Source organism: Sinohyriopsis cumingii, chromosome 1 (assembly GCF_028554795.1).
Source record: "Sinohyriopsis cumingii isolate HCF-2022 chromosome 1, ASM2855479v2, whole genome shotgun sequence".
NCBI classification, from domain to species: domain Eukaryota; kingdom Metazoa; phylum Mollusca; class Bivalvia; order Unionida; family Unionidae; genus Sinohyriopsis; species Sinohyriopsis cumingii.
Genome location: NC_142961.1, coordinates 91,140,963 through 91,159,023, shown reverse-complemented (window position 1 = coordinate 91,159,023; position 18,061 = coordinate 91,140,963). Strand labels below are relative to the sequence as shown.

Genomic DNA, 18,061 nt, shown 5'->3' with positions numbered 1-18,061 from the left:
TTCATTTAAAAGTTAGCTTAATACATTACCCTTAAAAAGAGAAATAAATGGTTGACGTAAAAAAAGTGTACAGTATCACCTAATGGGTATTTGCCACACTAGCGCATTTACAGTACGGTACATGTATACTAATATTACCCCTATACTAATTCATTGGCTGCCGTTTTCTTTTGCACTCACAGTAAGGTAAAACCAAGTAACGAATGGGACTGTAAACTTAATGACTGACGTTTTCTTTGTCATTATTAGGAAGGTAAACTAGGTAAACTTCATATGTCACAGAAGTCATATAACGAAGGTACAATTCAATAAAATAAAAAAAAAACATGTACGTAGAGGGTACCAATGAAAATTTCGCGAATCCGTGAATTCGCGAATCCAGAAACGCGAATGCACGAGGTATTACTGTATATGCATGTGACGTAACACTGGTCAAGGATAGTGACTTAAAATGTCGAAAGGGTTCTGCTGCTTAGCAACAGCATCCTATAAACTCTGGACGCTCTTCCGGTACTCCAATTGATATCAATGCGACTTGGATAATGTTTACGAACCTAATACTCAGACACATCCTTCAGTTTTGAGGTAGTTTCAATGCTCGTCATGGTAAAGCAGGGTTCGTTTGGGGTGGGGGTGGGGTTAGGATAACTATTACGATTTGCAAATACCCTCCCACTTAAATCGCCCTTTTCCCATTGATCGTTCTTTTGCTAGGTATATTTTTGGCGAGGGGTAGGTGCTAACAACCAACAAATAGCAAGATAAAGATACAAAGACATATTAACCTCGCTAGCTGGGGCCCAAAGTGGCCTCGGATTCGAGCAATGTGAGTAGCTTCTCGTGGGTCGGTGTGTTATTTCCGGGGTTTTCCCGGGTTCTTCTTCCACCATTAATACTGGCCGCCATTTATAGCCTATCGTGTGCTGAAAAATGTCGTTAATCCCTGCAACAACAACAACAACCTCGCCAGCTCTCCCTTCTGTCAAAGCTTCTCTCGGTCTACAAATTGTTAGCCTTGCCGTAACCAACGAGGCGCCGTAGCGGACAAAAACTGGTCCAATCAGAACGTTGCCGTTGAAATTTGAATGTCATATGTTCAGAATTCCAATTTCACGTGTTGTATCAAAAACGCTTGTCCTTAAAATTCCATTTTCTAGGTCGAGATTTTAGATTGTATCTGTTGAATTAAACAGTGGTGGTTGACAGTAATATTTTCTATGTCGATGTTTTATATTGTGTCGTTTGAATTACACAGTGGTGGTTGAAATTTCAATGTCATACGTCGAGAATTCCTAATTACGTACTGGTTCAGAGAGTTTATGTTGAAAGTTCCATTTCATATGCTGAGTATTTAAATTTCATCTGTTGAATTACACACCGCTGGTTGAAAATGCGCTGTCTATGTCGAGTTTTTAGACTGCATCTTCTGAATTACACGGCAGTTGTTGAAATTGTATTGTCATATGTCGAGAATTTCAATTTAACATGTTGAATCACATTGATTCTTCTGAAATGTCCATTTCATGTGTTGAATTTTTAGATTGTATCTGTTAAATTACACAGCGCTGGTTGGACTTTTTATTGTACTTGTCAGAATTTTTATTTTTATATGGTGAAATAATGTGTTGCTGTTAAAAATAACATTAAACAATGTCCACTTTAACATTTCAAAAATAATATCGAGTATTAAGATACATCATTCGTGTATTCAGTTATGAGGCGCCATTACATTTCATGCACTTTCAGTTTGAAAGTTAACATTCACAGGTCGAGAATTATTCTGAATTTCTTCGCTAGAGGTCGCTCTCGTGAACGGACCGCGTTATGTTTAAACAAGGAGGCTGCTTCTCGTTGCTGTGAAATTCAACAAATGAAATCTAAATACTCGCCATATGAAATGGAACTTTCATCACAAACAGTTACATACAATGTGTGAATTAGGGAATCTCGACATATGATATTGAAATTTCAACCACCGCCGTGTAATTCAACATATAAATATAAAATCTCGAGCTAGAAAATGGAACTTTAAGGACATGCAATTTGATCCAACACGTGCTATTGGATTTCTCGACATACGACATCTAAATTTCAACTGCAACTTTCTCTTTGGACCAGCTTTTGTCCGCTACGGCACCTCATATTAGTGCTGCATTTGGCAGGATTCGTCTGATGGTCATAATGCCAAGTGACTCTTTAATTTTATAGACGGTATAAAAATCATCGTCTCTCAAATGGTCACTGCAGACTATCTCGCCTATCAATGGTCGGATAACGCACGGTACATACTACTGAATGCAACTAACAACGAAAGTAGAAATGCTCTGTTCCCTACCGTACGTCACTTCATCTTTGTGTTAACGGAAATTGCTGAGCGCGAAATCGATGTTTTGAAATCATTATTTTCATTAATGATGAGGTATTTTACACAATATCTTATTTATCACATAAACGAAAGTTGTGTGAGTACACTAGCAGACCTTTAAATTTTGTCACAGCCTCCATACATACCTGCTTTAGCGTAAATTGGTTTTTGTATGATTCTCGTTATCAATATTGTTTGAGGGGCAGACGATTGGAAAATCGCCATGAGGTTATATGTGCAGTTTTCCAGTGTATGAACAAACTTACTAATGAATGAATATAAAAATGGCAGATAATAATTATAACATCAATAATAATAATAATAATACAAATTTTGACGTAGCTCTAAACTCTTTTAAATATTATATCAGACATACAAACGTATACAAAGACACGATTACGAAACAAACATCATGACATCACAAAACAAAAACATGCTGACAATAGTTAAGAAAGTAAACATTATTTATTAAGTCTATAAGTCAGTTATTGGAGTCGAAATAAGTAATAGGTATGTTTGAGGAGCACTCTTGAATGAGATCAGAGGTGCCCTTGTGTCTGAAATCAATTGACAATTTGTCCCACTTAGCTGGGCCCTGGTACGTCCGTATGACAGTTTTAACAGTGAGAACAATGAAAATGCAAGAGTCGGAAGTGGAGTGTAAGTTTCTAGACTGGTTGTATACAAAGGTGAGGTGAGACAGGTTTACTGGACTGGAGTCAGTCAACGAAATGTTGCATAGTGAACAGATTTAGTGCTGTGCTCACCTCTTTGGCTCATCGCCGGATTCTTTTTTTCTTTTCTTTCCAACAGAACAACCAAGGTATGATGAAATCACTAATGTAGATGAATACTGACAACAAACACATGTAATGAAAATCGGCTCAAAAATCAAGCATAGCTGCGTCAATCCTGTTAAGCGATTGCGGCTATATTGAACTTTTGAATTGGATAATAAGACTAAGAAAGTGTGTAGAAATGCATGATGAATACCTTAAGAGGATGTTCATTAATAAATAACTTTGTTGTATAGAGCACTAATATTCAGAACGTTATAAATACCTCTGGTATAATACAGACAATATCTTTAATCAATAATATTTTTAATAAACATTTTGAATATTGTATACTTTCGTGTATAACGCCTACCGCACTGTCACCTGCGTAGATCATCTGCCAGCGCATAATCCCTGGTCAGATCTGGGTCGAATATGTTCACTTGAGATTGTAACAGCTGTAAGCAAAGCCAGCAAAACACCTAAACTACAAAACAGCTGTACGTTAAGTCAACAAGTCATCATAATCACAAACAGCTGTAACAAAAACCAGCAAGTTACTTTAATAACAAACGGCTATGGTTAAAGCCATCAAGCTACCTTAATCGCAATCAAGCTGTAAGTACAGTCGGCAGACGACCTTAATCAAAACTGTACGTAAAACCAGTGAGCGACCGTGATCACAAGCAGCTTTATTAAAAATTCAATTATATTCGCATGCACAAATTTGATCCTTGTATCTAACGAGTAATACTGAATTTGAGGTCATGGCGGGTGACGCGATACTGCGACAGCTACTGTCCCCATGAATGTTACATATCTGTGACTTCCCCGCGTAGTATTAAAGCGACAGCAAACCAAGCTAAACGAATGCTTGCAGGAATATTCCTTTACTTGAAATTAACAAATAATTTATATTTTCTCAGAAATGGATGGACGACAAGCGCACGCGTGGGAAAAACTATAAATACGTGTGGAACGCAACTGACTTTCATGCCGTAGATTCGTCTAGCACAGACTACCTTCTAGGTTTGTTCAATTTACTTAAGTTCAAATTCAGTTCCTCACAATTTATTTGTCTTTTTGTGACTGCATTAATCATAATACAGAAAATGTAATCTCTGTAATAAATATAAATATATATATATATATATAATATATATATATATATATATATATATATATATATATATATATATATATATATATATATATATATATATATATATATATATATATATATATGTGTGTGTGTGTGTGTGTGTGTGTGTGTGTGTGTGTGTGTGTGTGTGATTTGGATTTTTAACGTAGCTTTAATAATATTTCAGTCACATCGCTACGATAGCTGCAGTGTGGCAGTTTATAGTCATGTATGTAGCACTGGGACATCATGCCGCAGAAATTTAGCATAATGTCCCACCCAGTCACATTATCCTGACACCAGGCCGACCATTCCTAACACTAACCTCTTAATGTTGAGCACCAAGCGAGGCAGCTGTTAGTATCATTTTTATAAGTCTTTGGTATGACTCGGCCGGGAATGGAACCCACGACCTCCCGCATCCGAGGCGGACGCTCCAACCACTATGTATGTATGTATGTATGTATGTATGTATGTATGTACCGCATACATTTAAAATAACATAGATTTTAAAGTATTTGTATAAAGCTTTTTGATATACGAATACGTCTTGGTTTCGGGACAAACATATATAATGCATTTAAGGCTTTGTTGATGTTATTTCTTGAACCTATTATAAGGTTCTAAAAATTGATTATTATTAATTAAATATAAAAAATATCCAAAGGCGCCTCTCTCTCTCTCTCTCTCTCTCGACCATCGTATCAAGATAATGGCCAACATTCATGAAAAGACGAGAACAACGTCTCTGGACCTATGTAGAATGATAGTACATGTTAAATCAAACCGACGAGAGAGAGAGAGAGAGAGAGAGAGAGAGAGTTTGTGAAAGCGCACTCATGCGAGTGTACCTTACCCAATGCTCTGTTCTTAAGGGGCGAAATGATGGGATACTAAATTGGTAATTTCATCACATCATAAAACATTAGAATATAAATTCAGACTGAAATATACATTCAATAATCTGTTTCACAATAAATTGCTCTTAGTACAAAACAATACATGAATACAAATGCAGACCAAAGAAACTGTTATTACGGCCTCTATATTTTAGCGTGAAGCGACGACTAATTTTGAAGAACGAGCAATTTTTTCATTTTAAACGTTGTACTTGAGCGTTCATTCAAGAAATTTTACTTAAATCGGTCTAAAATATACCATCGAAAAAATCTTTTTATGCAACCGGTTGCAATACATTTAACTTTTCTCAGCGGATAGCTAAACCTACACGACACCTGGCCATAAAGGACAGTTGTGAAGCGTTCCATAAATTAACTTATGTATTTCACTTCTTTATTTAAGGACGCCTGTCCCAATGGTCAGTAATTTGCACTCCTATGTTTATAATATTGACCAATGTACACTCTTATTATTTTTTAGAATATATATATATATATATATATATATATATATATATATATATATATATATATATATATATATATATATATATATATATATATAAACGAATATAAGACTATTACACAACATTATGAAAGTTTGCTTTTAGCAATAGGAATATAGAAATTGCTTAACAAAATAGTTTTAAACGTGATATATCACACTCTAAATGACATAAATACAGTGTATAGTATATGTGTGAATAGAGCCGAATATAGTAACAATTTTGTGAAAGAGGTGAATGTAGAACAGATACCTTTGTCCTGCTATATTGATCCCAACACAAAAAAAGACGAAACATGACAAAATTCCCCACCAATTTATAATCTTATCGATGGCACTTCAACAATGCAACTTAATTTGATACGTAGGTTACTTGACCCGTACGAACGGGATGAATCATAACTCGGGTCAAACGTGTTTTTAATCACACGTAATATGTTATCATAGGCCTCCGATCCAAAACAACGCAATGCCGACGTGTGTTACAATTAACAGATCTATTTCAGTATTCGATTCTTTAGCCAGAATCACCGTCTTAAATGAAACGTCTTTTGACTCTTCACGACGACAAAATTAAGCATGTATGCTGGTTTCCATTTCCCCGATAAATATTAATTTTCTCCAGACACTGACTGTCTGTCTCTCTGTCTATGTATGTATGTATGTATGTATGTATGTATGTATATATATATATATATATATATATATATATATATATATATATATATATATATATATATATATATATATATATATATATATATATATATATATATATATGTATGTATATATAGATGTATATATAGATGTGTGTGTATATATATATATATATATATATATATATATATATATATATATATATATATATATATATATATATATATATATATATATATATATATGAAGCCGACTATGATTTTCAGGTCTTTTTGAATACTCCCACATGAATTATGATTACGAGAGAACAGATCCTAATCACGAAAAGGCTGGAGAGCCATCACTGGAAGAGATGACGGAGAAAGCCATCCAAATTTTGTCCAAAAATAAGAAAGGATTTTTCCTGCTCGTAGAAGGTTTTTATTTTGTTCTTGTACCCGTTAAAACAGTTCTAGATCTGAGTTCATTGCTTATCTTTTGAATAAGAAGCCTCCGAAACTTTCTTTTTTATTTGTATTAAGCAGACTTGTAGATGAAGAGAATTTAACATCCTGAAGATAATGCTTTATTGCTTTTAATTTGGAACTTAGGTTGGAACAAGAATTATTTATCTGGAGTAAATAATGTCAACCAAGTGAGCCATTCACATAAAATGATTCATTGCTTCTATATTTATCACACATACCATGTATGAAGTATTGTTGGAATCAAAGAAAACCTAACCTGCCCACTGAAGATTTTTACATCAGTGTGTGATAACCTTCATCCTATGTATTATTATTAATCGTATTATTATTATTATTATTATTATCATTGAACGCTCCATTCTTTTTGAAATATTTCTTCTATGCACACCTCTAAGAACAGTGTGCTAATAGTTTTCTCTCTTAAATAAATTTTACCAGGGATATAATTTTCGCAATAGATATATTACTTAAACGGTCACACGATTGATGCACCTTTTGTTTTGTTGCTTCTTTTAAATAGCATGACCTATTTTGTTTTCTTCTTATGTATTCGCTGGCCAGTGTCTCCATCTTCGTCACTTAACACGTTTTCACTTGCATTCCTTTTCTTCTTTAGATTATGTTGACTGTGTAGTAAAAAATGTAGTGTATTCTTGGTGAAGTTTATTTATTTTTCTATATTTTGTTCATTTTTTTCGTTTGATATCCAGAATAATTCTCTTGCAACTCGCACCATGATGTAGCTATTTTCCCCCATTTTGTGTTAATTGCCTGTGTCGTCCTTTTAATTCTCTTCATCTATCCTTTGACGAAGGACCGTCTTTTATCATCTTTTGTTAAAATCGTCATGTACATCATGGCGTGCAATATTTGGGTCATCCATACATTGACAAAAATGTTGAATTTATTATTTGATTTAAACGAAATAATCTTGTCAAAATTTATTCTCTTTAAATCACCAGGAGTCACTTTCTTTCCTGTCAGTTCACTCAGTCAAACGCTCCTCTAGTGACGCCAATTTATTATGATGATGATGATGATTATTGTTATTATTATTATTATTATTATTATTATTATTATTATTAGTAGTAGTAGTAGTAGTAGTAGTGTTCTTATTATTGTTTTTGTTATTATTGTGTTTTGGGACTTCCTTCCCTTGTAATGTAAATACTTTATCTTTTATATCTTTCTCGTACTGGCAATATTATCTGGAGTGAAGAGCTAGAAGCGAAAAAATAATGCGTGTTTTTGACAGTGCCCTATGAAATACTAACTGATTGCAATGATGTGATTTATAAGCCACGCCCAGCAGCATAAAAACTAATGTGATGATAGCTTGTATTAAAACTTATTGGCATTAATTAAAGAATATATGTGTCCCTCGAGACGTTTAGTTATTTCTTTATACTCTTTTCTAAGTTTAAACCACTTCAATATTCAGAATAATTTTTCGTTTCTGTGATACAACGTAAATACTTATGTTTTATGTGTATCTGTGTGTCTGTATGTGTGTTCTTTATTGTTCCGTGAGACAGACCTTGCTTAATTACTAAATTCACGATACGATACGTATAACGATATTTTTCTGTGCTACAAGTTAAAGTTTAATTATGAGAAGGAAATGTACTTTGTACCAATTTTCAACTTGCTATGTATTTTATTTAATTTTTGTATCGATTTAATAGAATTTAATCAGTTATACACTTAAAACATATAATAGTAACTAACATTAATACAATTCTTAAAGTGGCCACATTCGGGAGTGTTTGAATGTATTGCAGGATTGATGTACTATACCAGCTTAACATGATATTGCAAATGGTATATGTGTTTCTTTTCTCTAAGATAAAAGAAAATGCTTTTCACATAAGTCAACTCCGCATTGCATTTTCTTTCGTTCGTTTCTTTAACTAACATAACAGCTTATGCCTACATTCGCATTTAACCCCATGTTCTGAGATATATATAAAAACATAGATTATATTAAAAAATTAGATTTTAGTACAGCCAATCAGAACTATTTTAATTTGTGAATTCAATGCCATCATGAATGTCGGATGTGCACGGATAGGACCAGTATTATGGACAGTTACGAATAACAAGCAATAGAAACACGCACTTCTTAAAGTTTGCTCTATTTTAGACGTATCCAGATACGGGACAAGAGTACAGTATACGATATCGTGGCCATACTGTCCTGATTATATCTCAGATAGCCACGATTGGGCTGACATGCCGTTAAACGCTTAATAGATACACATACACACATGCATGCATACTAAAAATCAAATACAAAAGTACCAATCATAACCTTGGTGCTACTTTGCGTCGAATAGCAACTACAGATATATAATAGTGCAAAATTCATTTCACAGGTGGTTTGATAGACCATGGACACCACGAAGGAAGAGCATTCCTTGCCCTGTATGACACTTTAGCCTTCGACAAAGCGATTGCCAAAGGTGACAGCATAACTAACCGTAACGACACATTGATTGTTGTAACTGCCGATCATAGTCACACCATGAATATAGTAGGATATCCATCGAGAGGGAACGATATTTTAGGTACAGAAAATCATTTATATTATAATTCTTTTTTTCTCGAAATAAACGTACAGTTTATATTACTTTAAAGCTGCCTCCACCAATATGATGAAATAGGAAGACATGTGCCTTACTAGGCCAATCATTTGGACTTGCCCGGCCTATCACCATGGTGGCCCGGCCCTAACAATAGTAAAAAATGACAATTTCAGTACAGACCCAAATATATGAATTGCCAGAAAGTTTTGGATTAAACTTATGTCATGAAACGTTTATTTTACTACTGATAATTTTTATCGTAATTGTACCAAATGTTGATATTTTTCTTATGGTGTCATATATATATATATATATATATATATATATATATATATATATATATATATATATATATATATATATATATATATATATATATATATATATATATATATATATATATATATATATATTGAAAATGTAAAAAAGGAAGTTACAGTATTTGCGAATTCATTTCAAATGATCCTAGAGTTATAAACAAAAGTCCTAATGATAAAAGTTCCGAATAAACTTTATCGGAAATCCAAATTAAATCCAACGCGGAATGTGTTGATGTGCCTGTGGTGGCCAGTGTCGTGTTGATGTACCAACAAACGTCTTTTGTTGTATTACAATAATACAATCCAAGAATTAAATCTTTTATCTGGAATTTCAGTACAATTTCAAGTCACTGTTTCCAAGAATGTTATTTTTGAGACTTTGTATTTCCAGAGAAGATCCATTCAATTAAATAAATTTAATAAATAAATATCCGCCCAAATAAATTTCACAACACTAATACAACTGATTCTGATAAGATTGTACAACACGAATAATTAATTTCTAACAAAATAAGCTCATATAGTCCTCTACCTGACCTCAAGTCATAATTAGCATTTTCTAAAAAAAAATATTACCTAATGGAAAGTTTCGTTTTGGAAGGTTTATAATGTTTACAAAATAATATCTTAGCTATAATTAAACGTCTATCTCTAAAATCAGAATGTAAAAATATATTTAACAACATGTAAACCTGGCAATTTTATTGGGGATTTCCAAAGTTCTAAACACAGATTGAGATAAACGTCAAGTTATGGAACCATAATCAATGATTCAGGTCAGGTGGAAAATTAACTTGATTTTGGACAAGGTCAAGTTCAACATACAATCTTACATTATCAATAGCATAAAATGAAATTATATATATATATATCTGTGTGTGTGTTCTTCCACGAGTAGGAGTGTCTATAAATACTATGTCGGAGTTGATGATCCATTTCTTTTCCTCAGAGGTCAGGTGAGGCAGATTGTCAGATGGACGATTCGAACTTTTTCTGAGTATATACGTAAGAAGATAACAAGTTCATGTGCTTGTAGATTAAAGCTTTACTCGGCTGTCTCGGAAATAACAGATGTAGACCAAATATAAAAAGTGTCAGTGACAGGACAATCTTGTTCAAAGGGTTGTGGTGCCTTTTAAGTTGAAACGCTTGATCCTTCGTGTGTATTTACTTGAGAATGTGTACGAGTTTTTTTTCTCAATTCTTTGTTCTGACTTTTGGTGTGCATCAGGCACTGGCACCAACATTTCTAGCTCAGTTGCACTAAGCCCAACAGAAAGGTCTTTTTACTAAGTGGCTTCAGTTAATGTTGGTTGGTCAATAATAGTAAGGTTTCTTTCCAAAGGACAAAATACGTGCAATAGCTGACCCGGTCGGTTCAAGGAATCAAACACAGTATTCGTGTGTTGGGGTCCAACATGCGAACAGCTGAACTACCAGGCTCATCCCAAAACGGGGGTCAGTTGTAGGGTCAATAAGAACGCCGAATTACGTCGACTATTTTCCCCAACAACGAATTTTCTAAGAAATATTGTATAATGATTTAAATTCTAAAAATAGCAATGGAGAGATTAGTAAGTTGAACGTTAAACTGACATATTGACTTTTGTACGGTGAAAATAAGCAGGATAAGACATGTTTGCACATCAATGCACGTGACATGTATTCGTCTGAATAATACCTTTCTTACAGAAACAAACGCTTCATTTAACAGGCGTTGCAATTCTTAAATGAAAGCAGAAGATTATTTAGCGTCTTTAAAGAAAAATTACATCTGCGCCTGAATTTTGTTATGTGAAAGAGTTTTTCAGCGAGCGAATAAAAATTCGTTCAAACAAAATTCTGTCTGAAAAGTTATACCGTTCACTCGTTGAAAAATATATCAGATGTAATGTTGTTGTTCAAGGAGAGTAACTCTAGTCAATTTCATCCAACATCCTGAAAATATTCAGATGCTATATTGCATCTTTAGAAAAAAATACATAATTCTACCAAAACATACAACTGGCATATGATATATCATTTCTTTGATTAATAATTAGTAAGCTGTGTAAAATACAAAATTAATTTGGAAATAATCTATCATGTAAAAAAGAAACAAAAAACTGAAAAAGGCCTGAACAAAACTTATAGCCTGAATTAATTCCTGTTCTGTACAGTAGGGGCCAAATAGCAAAATTATATAAACAAATAATTAAACAAATATTACCAAGATCCTTGTGATTAACGAATTGTTCTTTAATGACTTTGAAGCCCCTCTGAACATAACTTTTGTCCTATTTATATATGCAAGGTCTTATTTTGAAAATAGTTTGTACCTCATAACGTATAATTTAGACTGAGCATTGTCTACAGACGTAAATTCCAGACACCATAAAATACATATTTTATATGAAACACCCTCTGTATTTTACGTGGAGCACTGCATAACACGTAAATATCAGAGATCATAAAAATTTTGCTACATTCGATACCATTTCGGAGAATTATATTTTACAAAAATAAAAATGAAATGCTCGAATTAGACGTGTTTGACATAACATATATTAGTTTCTGTCCTTAATCACGCTCCAAAACTTGCCCACATTTACGTCACTTCCAACATCAATACTACGACATGAATCCTCATAGATGCGCAATATGTGTCACGGACACAATAAAGACAAGTTATCACTATCATATGTTACAGCAACGACAGGAAACGGTATGAAGACGATAATCAAACCATCAAGAACTGTGCCAAAACGGATGGACACTTCACGCTTCGGGTGCAGTTATACTTGTTAACGGTCATGAAAAGTACAAAACGGTACGAAGAAGATGGAGAGAGATGGCATAGAACCAGAAAACAGGATTGAATACGAAATAGTACCAAGCAACATGCAAACTGTATCCCATACTGACAGAAACGCTAAATCAGCTGCAAAAGACATTACTGGTACTTTATGCAAATTCCGAACAGCATGTTTCCTGAGATACATATTGTCTCGGGTCTCATATAGTGCTTCTATTATTAATATTCATACTGGTTAATATACAGCCTAATACTGTGTGATAACAGGAATCATAATTTAAAATCGTAAGTCACGTGATGAAAGCTATTTTTCTGTCTCCTCTTTGGCTTTGCAGGCAAAGTTGATGATGGTCATGGTGGTTACTCTCGTGGCTCTGATGGTCTTCCCTACACCACTCTGCTCTATCTTGATGGACCCGGTTACGACGTGCATTCTGGTCATAGGGGTAATATTACCAGAGTGAACACAGGTACGCCATACGGACTCTCTTATTTATAAAACATATTTATCTGACGTTGATTGTACAACAAAGTCTTGCAAAAATGATTATCACGCTCTTTTAATTAATATGGGTGTGTGGTTGTATTATCATGGATGAAGTCATAAAATCTTCTACAAACCACCGCAAATGAATGTGATGACCTTACTATTTGTTCAAGTACTGAAGTTAGCAATCGTTATTTGTGATGACGGCTCAAACACGACCTATATCCCGCTCTTATTGTCCAGGAATTTATAATGCATCGTGGAACAGTGATTTCCTTATAAAGGTGTCTGACAATATTGCAAACTTTGGATTTCAGACACAACATAAACATTGTTCATTTCAAACAGTCGAATAAAATAGTTTGTTATTATCCACACATACGACGAATGTAAGATATATATATATATATATATATATATATATATATATATATATATATATATATATATATATATATATATATATATATATATATATATATATATATGAACGCAAGACTAAATACATAAGACTGAATAAGCACAAACATGTATTTGTGTTTATGCTTGTACTGGTATAGCAATCATACAGCGACCTACCTATAGGTGATCCTTGCATAAATTGACGGTACTACCTAACTCACATACCATTTTGAATCCTGGCAGTAACGCTTGTGTTATGGCCATGCGGCTGGAGTGCATCGTTCGATTCTCTTTTGTACTACCGTCAACAGTGGCTATTTGCGACTTATGCTTACTTTCCAACCAAACTGCACCAACGTTTAAAGGGACCATTCAGGTATCAGTGCATTTTAATAGTTTTGAAAATGATCCCGATCTGCAATCGAATACAATGGAATCTTCTGCTTTGAAGCAGTCTTTATGGACTTAAAAACCGCTAAATAGAATCTAATTAAATCTGAGTGGGACCATTATGGCATTAAGGTTTTACAATTTTGTCATGCTCAGGAAACATAATTTGGTACTTCTGCACACGACACCTAACCGACGAGATACGACGCCTCTAGAAGAGAGCATCCTGTCTTCAGTGCCTTCCAGGTGCATACAAATAACGATAGCGCCTTCAAATATGGCCACGCTGTTAAAAGTATTGAAGAAAAAAAAAACAATAAAAAAAAAGAATAACTCATAAATTGTTTAACAGAGTTGGACCAACTTAAATCGTGTAAAGATTTTTTATTTTTACTTCCGTCCCCATTTCTAAATTCAACAGATATTGTTAGTCTTTTTTTTTGTTGTTGTTTGCTTCAGTATGGATTTTGGTGTTGGGAAACTATTTCTCAAAGCGAATGGCATCAGTTACGTCGGTAAGACCACTTACTGAGAAGACTGTATTAAGATTTATGTAGACATGACAGATGATATGCTTAATTTGTTTTTCTATTGCGGCAACATGTCCAGTTCCACAGAGTGAGAAAACAGAAATATATCAAATTTTCATCATGTCTGTATTGTCACGTCACACATTAAAACTGGAAACTCATTTTGTTGATCGCGCATGCTATAGAAATATCTCGCTATCACGACGGCCGATTTATGCTTTCATAATTAGCCAATCAACAGTAAAACTGTTGTTCTTGCGGGACTCACTTTTATGGATAGGTACATAGCGCTCAATTTATCATTGCTTGCTTACTGGCCCTTTAATGGAATTGTGCAGACCTCTGTGTCCATGAAGTTCACGTTAATATCTCCATTTGAATTGTCTTGCAGTAAGTCAGTAGTGAATCTTAGTGACACTTTAGACAGTTCTTTATTAAATCATTTAAATGGAGTATAAAACCACTGGGAAAATATAAAGTAGTCCATTAAAGGACGTGACCAATTTTTTATTTTTATTCTGCCATTACGGTACTGATCTCGCGTAGTACTCGGTACTATAAAAACTGTATTCCTGCACACTTACAGTAAAATGAATGTATTTGCACAAAATATTTAGGTTAACCTCGCATCGCTTTGAAAATATTTGGTGAATTGGGGAGAATTGGGTACCCCAAAGTTTTATTGGTGTTGTAATTTGTGCCTTTCCCTGATAATTTCGTCTGATTAGTTCATTTGTATCTCAAGTCAATAATTAATAGATGATTCTTCCTTTTTCCTCATAGTTCGAAAACTTATTTATCTACCGAATTGTATCAAGTTATTTACAAAAGACATTTAATTTATAAAAAAAATCGCCTTATTAATCAGGTCAGCTAGAATAAATCATAATTTTCATCCTTTCATTTTCGATCACATACTTCATTTGTTCATTGATTATTTTATATCTTGTGAAATTTAACAGATATAAATCAATAATCAATCAGTTACATTAATAAATCAATCATTATATAAAATTATGTTTAGTACATACGTGAATGCAAAATTATTAATGAACCGAAGACTTTAAAGATAAAAAACTATTTTGTCCGTCAGAAAGTTTACTTTATTCACCATATCTTTGCAATATTGCAAGACTGATTGTTTATATTGCACACAAAAATAAATAAATAATTATTCTCACCTTTCATCATGACTGAATTTCATCATGTTAAACTAAACAACGCCGTTTACTTACCGTTCCCTATATAGTGAACTGTTTATTACAACGGTACTAAAATGAACGAGAAAATAAAACTACAAATGATGAAAACATCAGTGATACCTTTTTCTGTAATATAATTTCTTTCCTTTATTATAAACATTCACCGCTCCGGTGGCCTAAGTGGTTAGAACCTTATGCCGAGTCATTCCAAAGACTTATGAAAATGATACTAGCAGCTGCCTCGCTTGGCGCTCAGCATTAAGAGGTTAGTGTTAGGACTGGTCGGCTCGGTTTCAGGATAATATGACCGGATAGGACATGATGCTACATGTCTGTGGCATGATGCCCCAGTGCTAGACATCACTATAAACTGCCACACGGCAGACATCGTAGTGATATGACTAAAATTGTTAAAGCTACGTTAAAAACCAAATCACACACACACACACACACACACACACACACACACACACACACACACACACAGACAAACACACGAAAAATTCATGTAGTATACAGTATATATAATCGTAATGAGCATTACTTATTATAAGCAGCATTAAAAATCTTATTTTTTTCGTAATGATTATGATAAAATCGCAAAAATAAGCCAAAATTTCAAAGATTAGTCTCAAAAACCATGTATTTTTTAAAGTGCATATTTAAGTTTTCAAGAAAAGGAGAAAATAGTCATTGTGAACATAAGCAGGTTTGTCTAGTTTATGAAATGTCGAGATTTGCCACCATCACTTGTTTCAGATCGTTGATTTTCCGATAACTCTGGCATTTCGATTTTGTTTTTGGACAGATAAATTTTCAAATTTCATAATTCTTTTGTAAGTTAATATGGGAAAGCTTCTTTTAATTAAATTTTCAGTTGGGTTATCGTTAAATTTTCTAACAAGATGACTTCTCAGAAAACGAACAATGAAATTAGTGAACGAATGTGTCGTGTTTAACTGTCGTCGTGTGTTTGTTTCCCTTCTGATGCAAGTGTTTAACTTTTGAGAGTACATATTGAAAGCTTTCTGCGGAAATAAAGTTTATTCATTGCAATAAAGTAGTAAGTGTGCAGTGTCGCCTTTTATAGCAGTATTTGTTGTTGTTTTTGTTGTTGTTGTTGCAAGAAAATATGATATATTAACAGTTATCATTACCTTAATGGCGGAGATGATATATGTGATGGGAGGTGGATATGAAAGAACTTTCGACTGGAAAGGTCTATAGCAGTGCTGTCCAAGCCGCGGCCCGCGGGCTGATTTTGAATGGCCCGCCAGAGCTCGAGCAGCTATATAGTCGTTGCTTTTCAGTTTTCTGCTGCGGCCCTCGGCTTCAAAAAAAAAAAAAATTTTCAGTGGTCCATGGTGTCAAAAAGGTTGGACAGCACTGGTCTATTGTATTGCATACCGTATGTACTCACTTATAAGTCAAGTCAAACCGTAAACAACAACGATCCTGATCTACCATATAATAATGCGTCTGCAGATCAGAGTCTATGTTGTTTGTTCTACTATTACAGCTAGCAAACTGCACAGACTCAGACCTACTGACGCATTTTACGAAGGCAGATCTTGGTTTTTGCAATTTGCAGTTAGTTTCGTCTTATGATCGAGTAAAGGCGGTATTTTTACAAATTTATTTACTAATTTATTTATTTACCCTGTTTTGTCGTCAACGAACTTTATTGTGTTTCAGCAATTAATACAGTTATATTTAAATCATTCTTCGTTTTCTTGTGATTGATTTAAAATAAATTAGTGAATGACTCCATGTAAATTTTCCAAGATTCACATTGATATATATATTCACATATATACATATAATATTTAATATCTTCATAGATGATATTATGAATTACATATCGGGAATATATTTGATTTCTTTTATACTATGGATGTAAATTGCGTTACCTTTTTAACATTTCCTTGTTATTTGCGTTTTTCTCCAGATGACAAGCATTACCATCAGCAGGCCGCAGTACCATTATCTTCTGAAACGCACGGAGGTGATGACGTAGCTATATTTGCACGCGGGCCAATGTCTCATCTTTTTACAGGTGTGCACGAGCAGCACTACATCGCGCACTTGATGGCCTATGCGTCCTGTGTTGGGGATTATTCTCTTCAATCAGAATGCGCAGCCGCAGAGGTTGCCAAGCATCATCCCTAACTTTGTTTTTAATAGTTGCCAGGGTAGTTTTTGGTGATGTATTTATTTCTAAAATTGATATGTTGATGAATAAAATCACAAAACATTGGTATAATCTGATTTTATTTTAAAAATATAGTTGAAAACAATATTTAAGATATTGGTAATTGTACTTAGAAAATTTTATGTATTGCATATATATGCATGCAGATTGACAGTACTTTTTCTCCATGCTTCACAACAAATGCGAATTAATTTGGAACAAATGATGGGTGGGATTCGGACTGCTTCGAGTAAACAAAGGAAAAATCCATTTTCACATAGCCAGCACATAGCCAGTGCAGTTCACACCCCACTCGTCACTCTTTTGCTATTCCACGTGTTTTCTTTTCT

The 18,061-nt window shown here is 33.9% G+C and overlaps 1 protein-coding gene across 1 annotated transcript in view; it reads left to right on the top strand.

Moving 5' to 3' along the window:
- The window catches only part of LOC149807334 (alkaline phosphatase-like), a 28,405-nt gene extending 10,628 nt beyond the window's left edge, over positions 1-17,777 (top strand). The window contains exons 6-10 of the mRNA XM_089936795.1: positions 4,068-4,170; positions 6,610-6,759; positions 9,186-9,377; positions 12,845-12,979; positions 17,469-17,777. Coding sequence (XP_089792921.1) covers positions 4,068-4,170; positions 6,610-6,759; positions 9,186-9,377; positions 12,845-12,979; positions 17,469-17,689 — 801 coding nt within the window. The 3' untranslated portion in view covers positions 17,690-17,777. The remainder of the gene's footprint in view (positions 1-4,067; positions 4,171-6,609; positions 6,760-9,185; positions 9,378-12,844; positions 12,980-17,468) is intronic.
- The last annotated feature ends 284 nt before the right edge of the window (positions 17,778-18,061 follow it).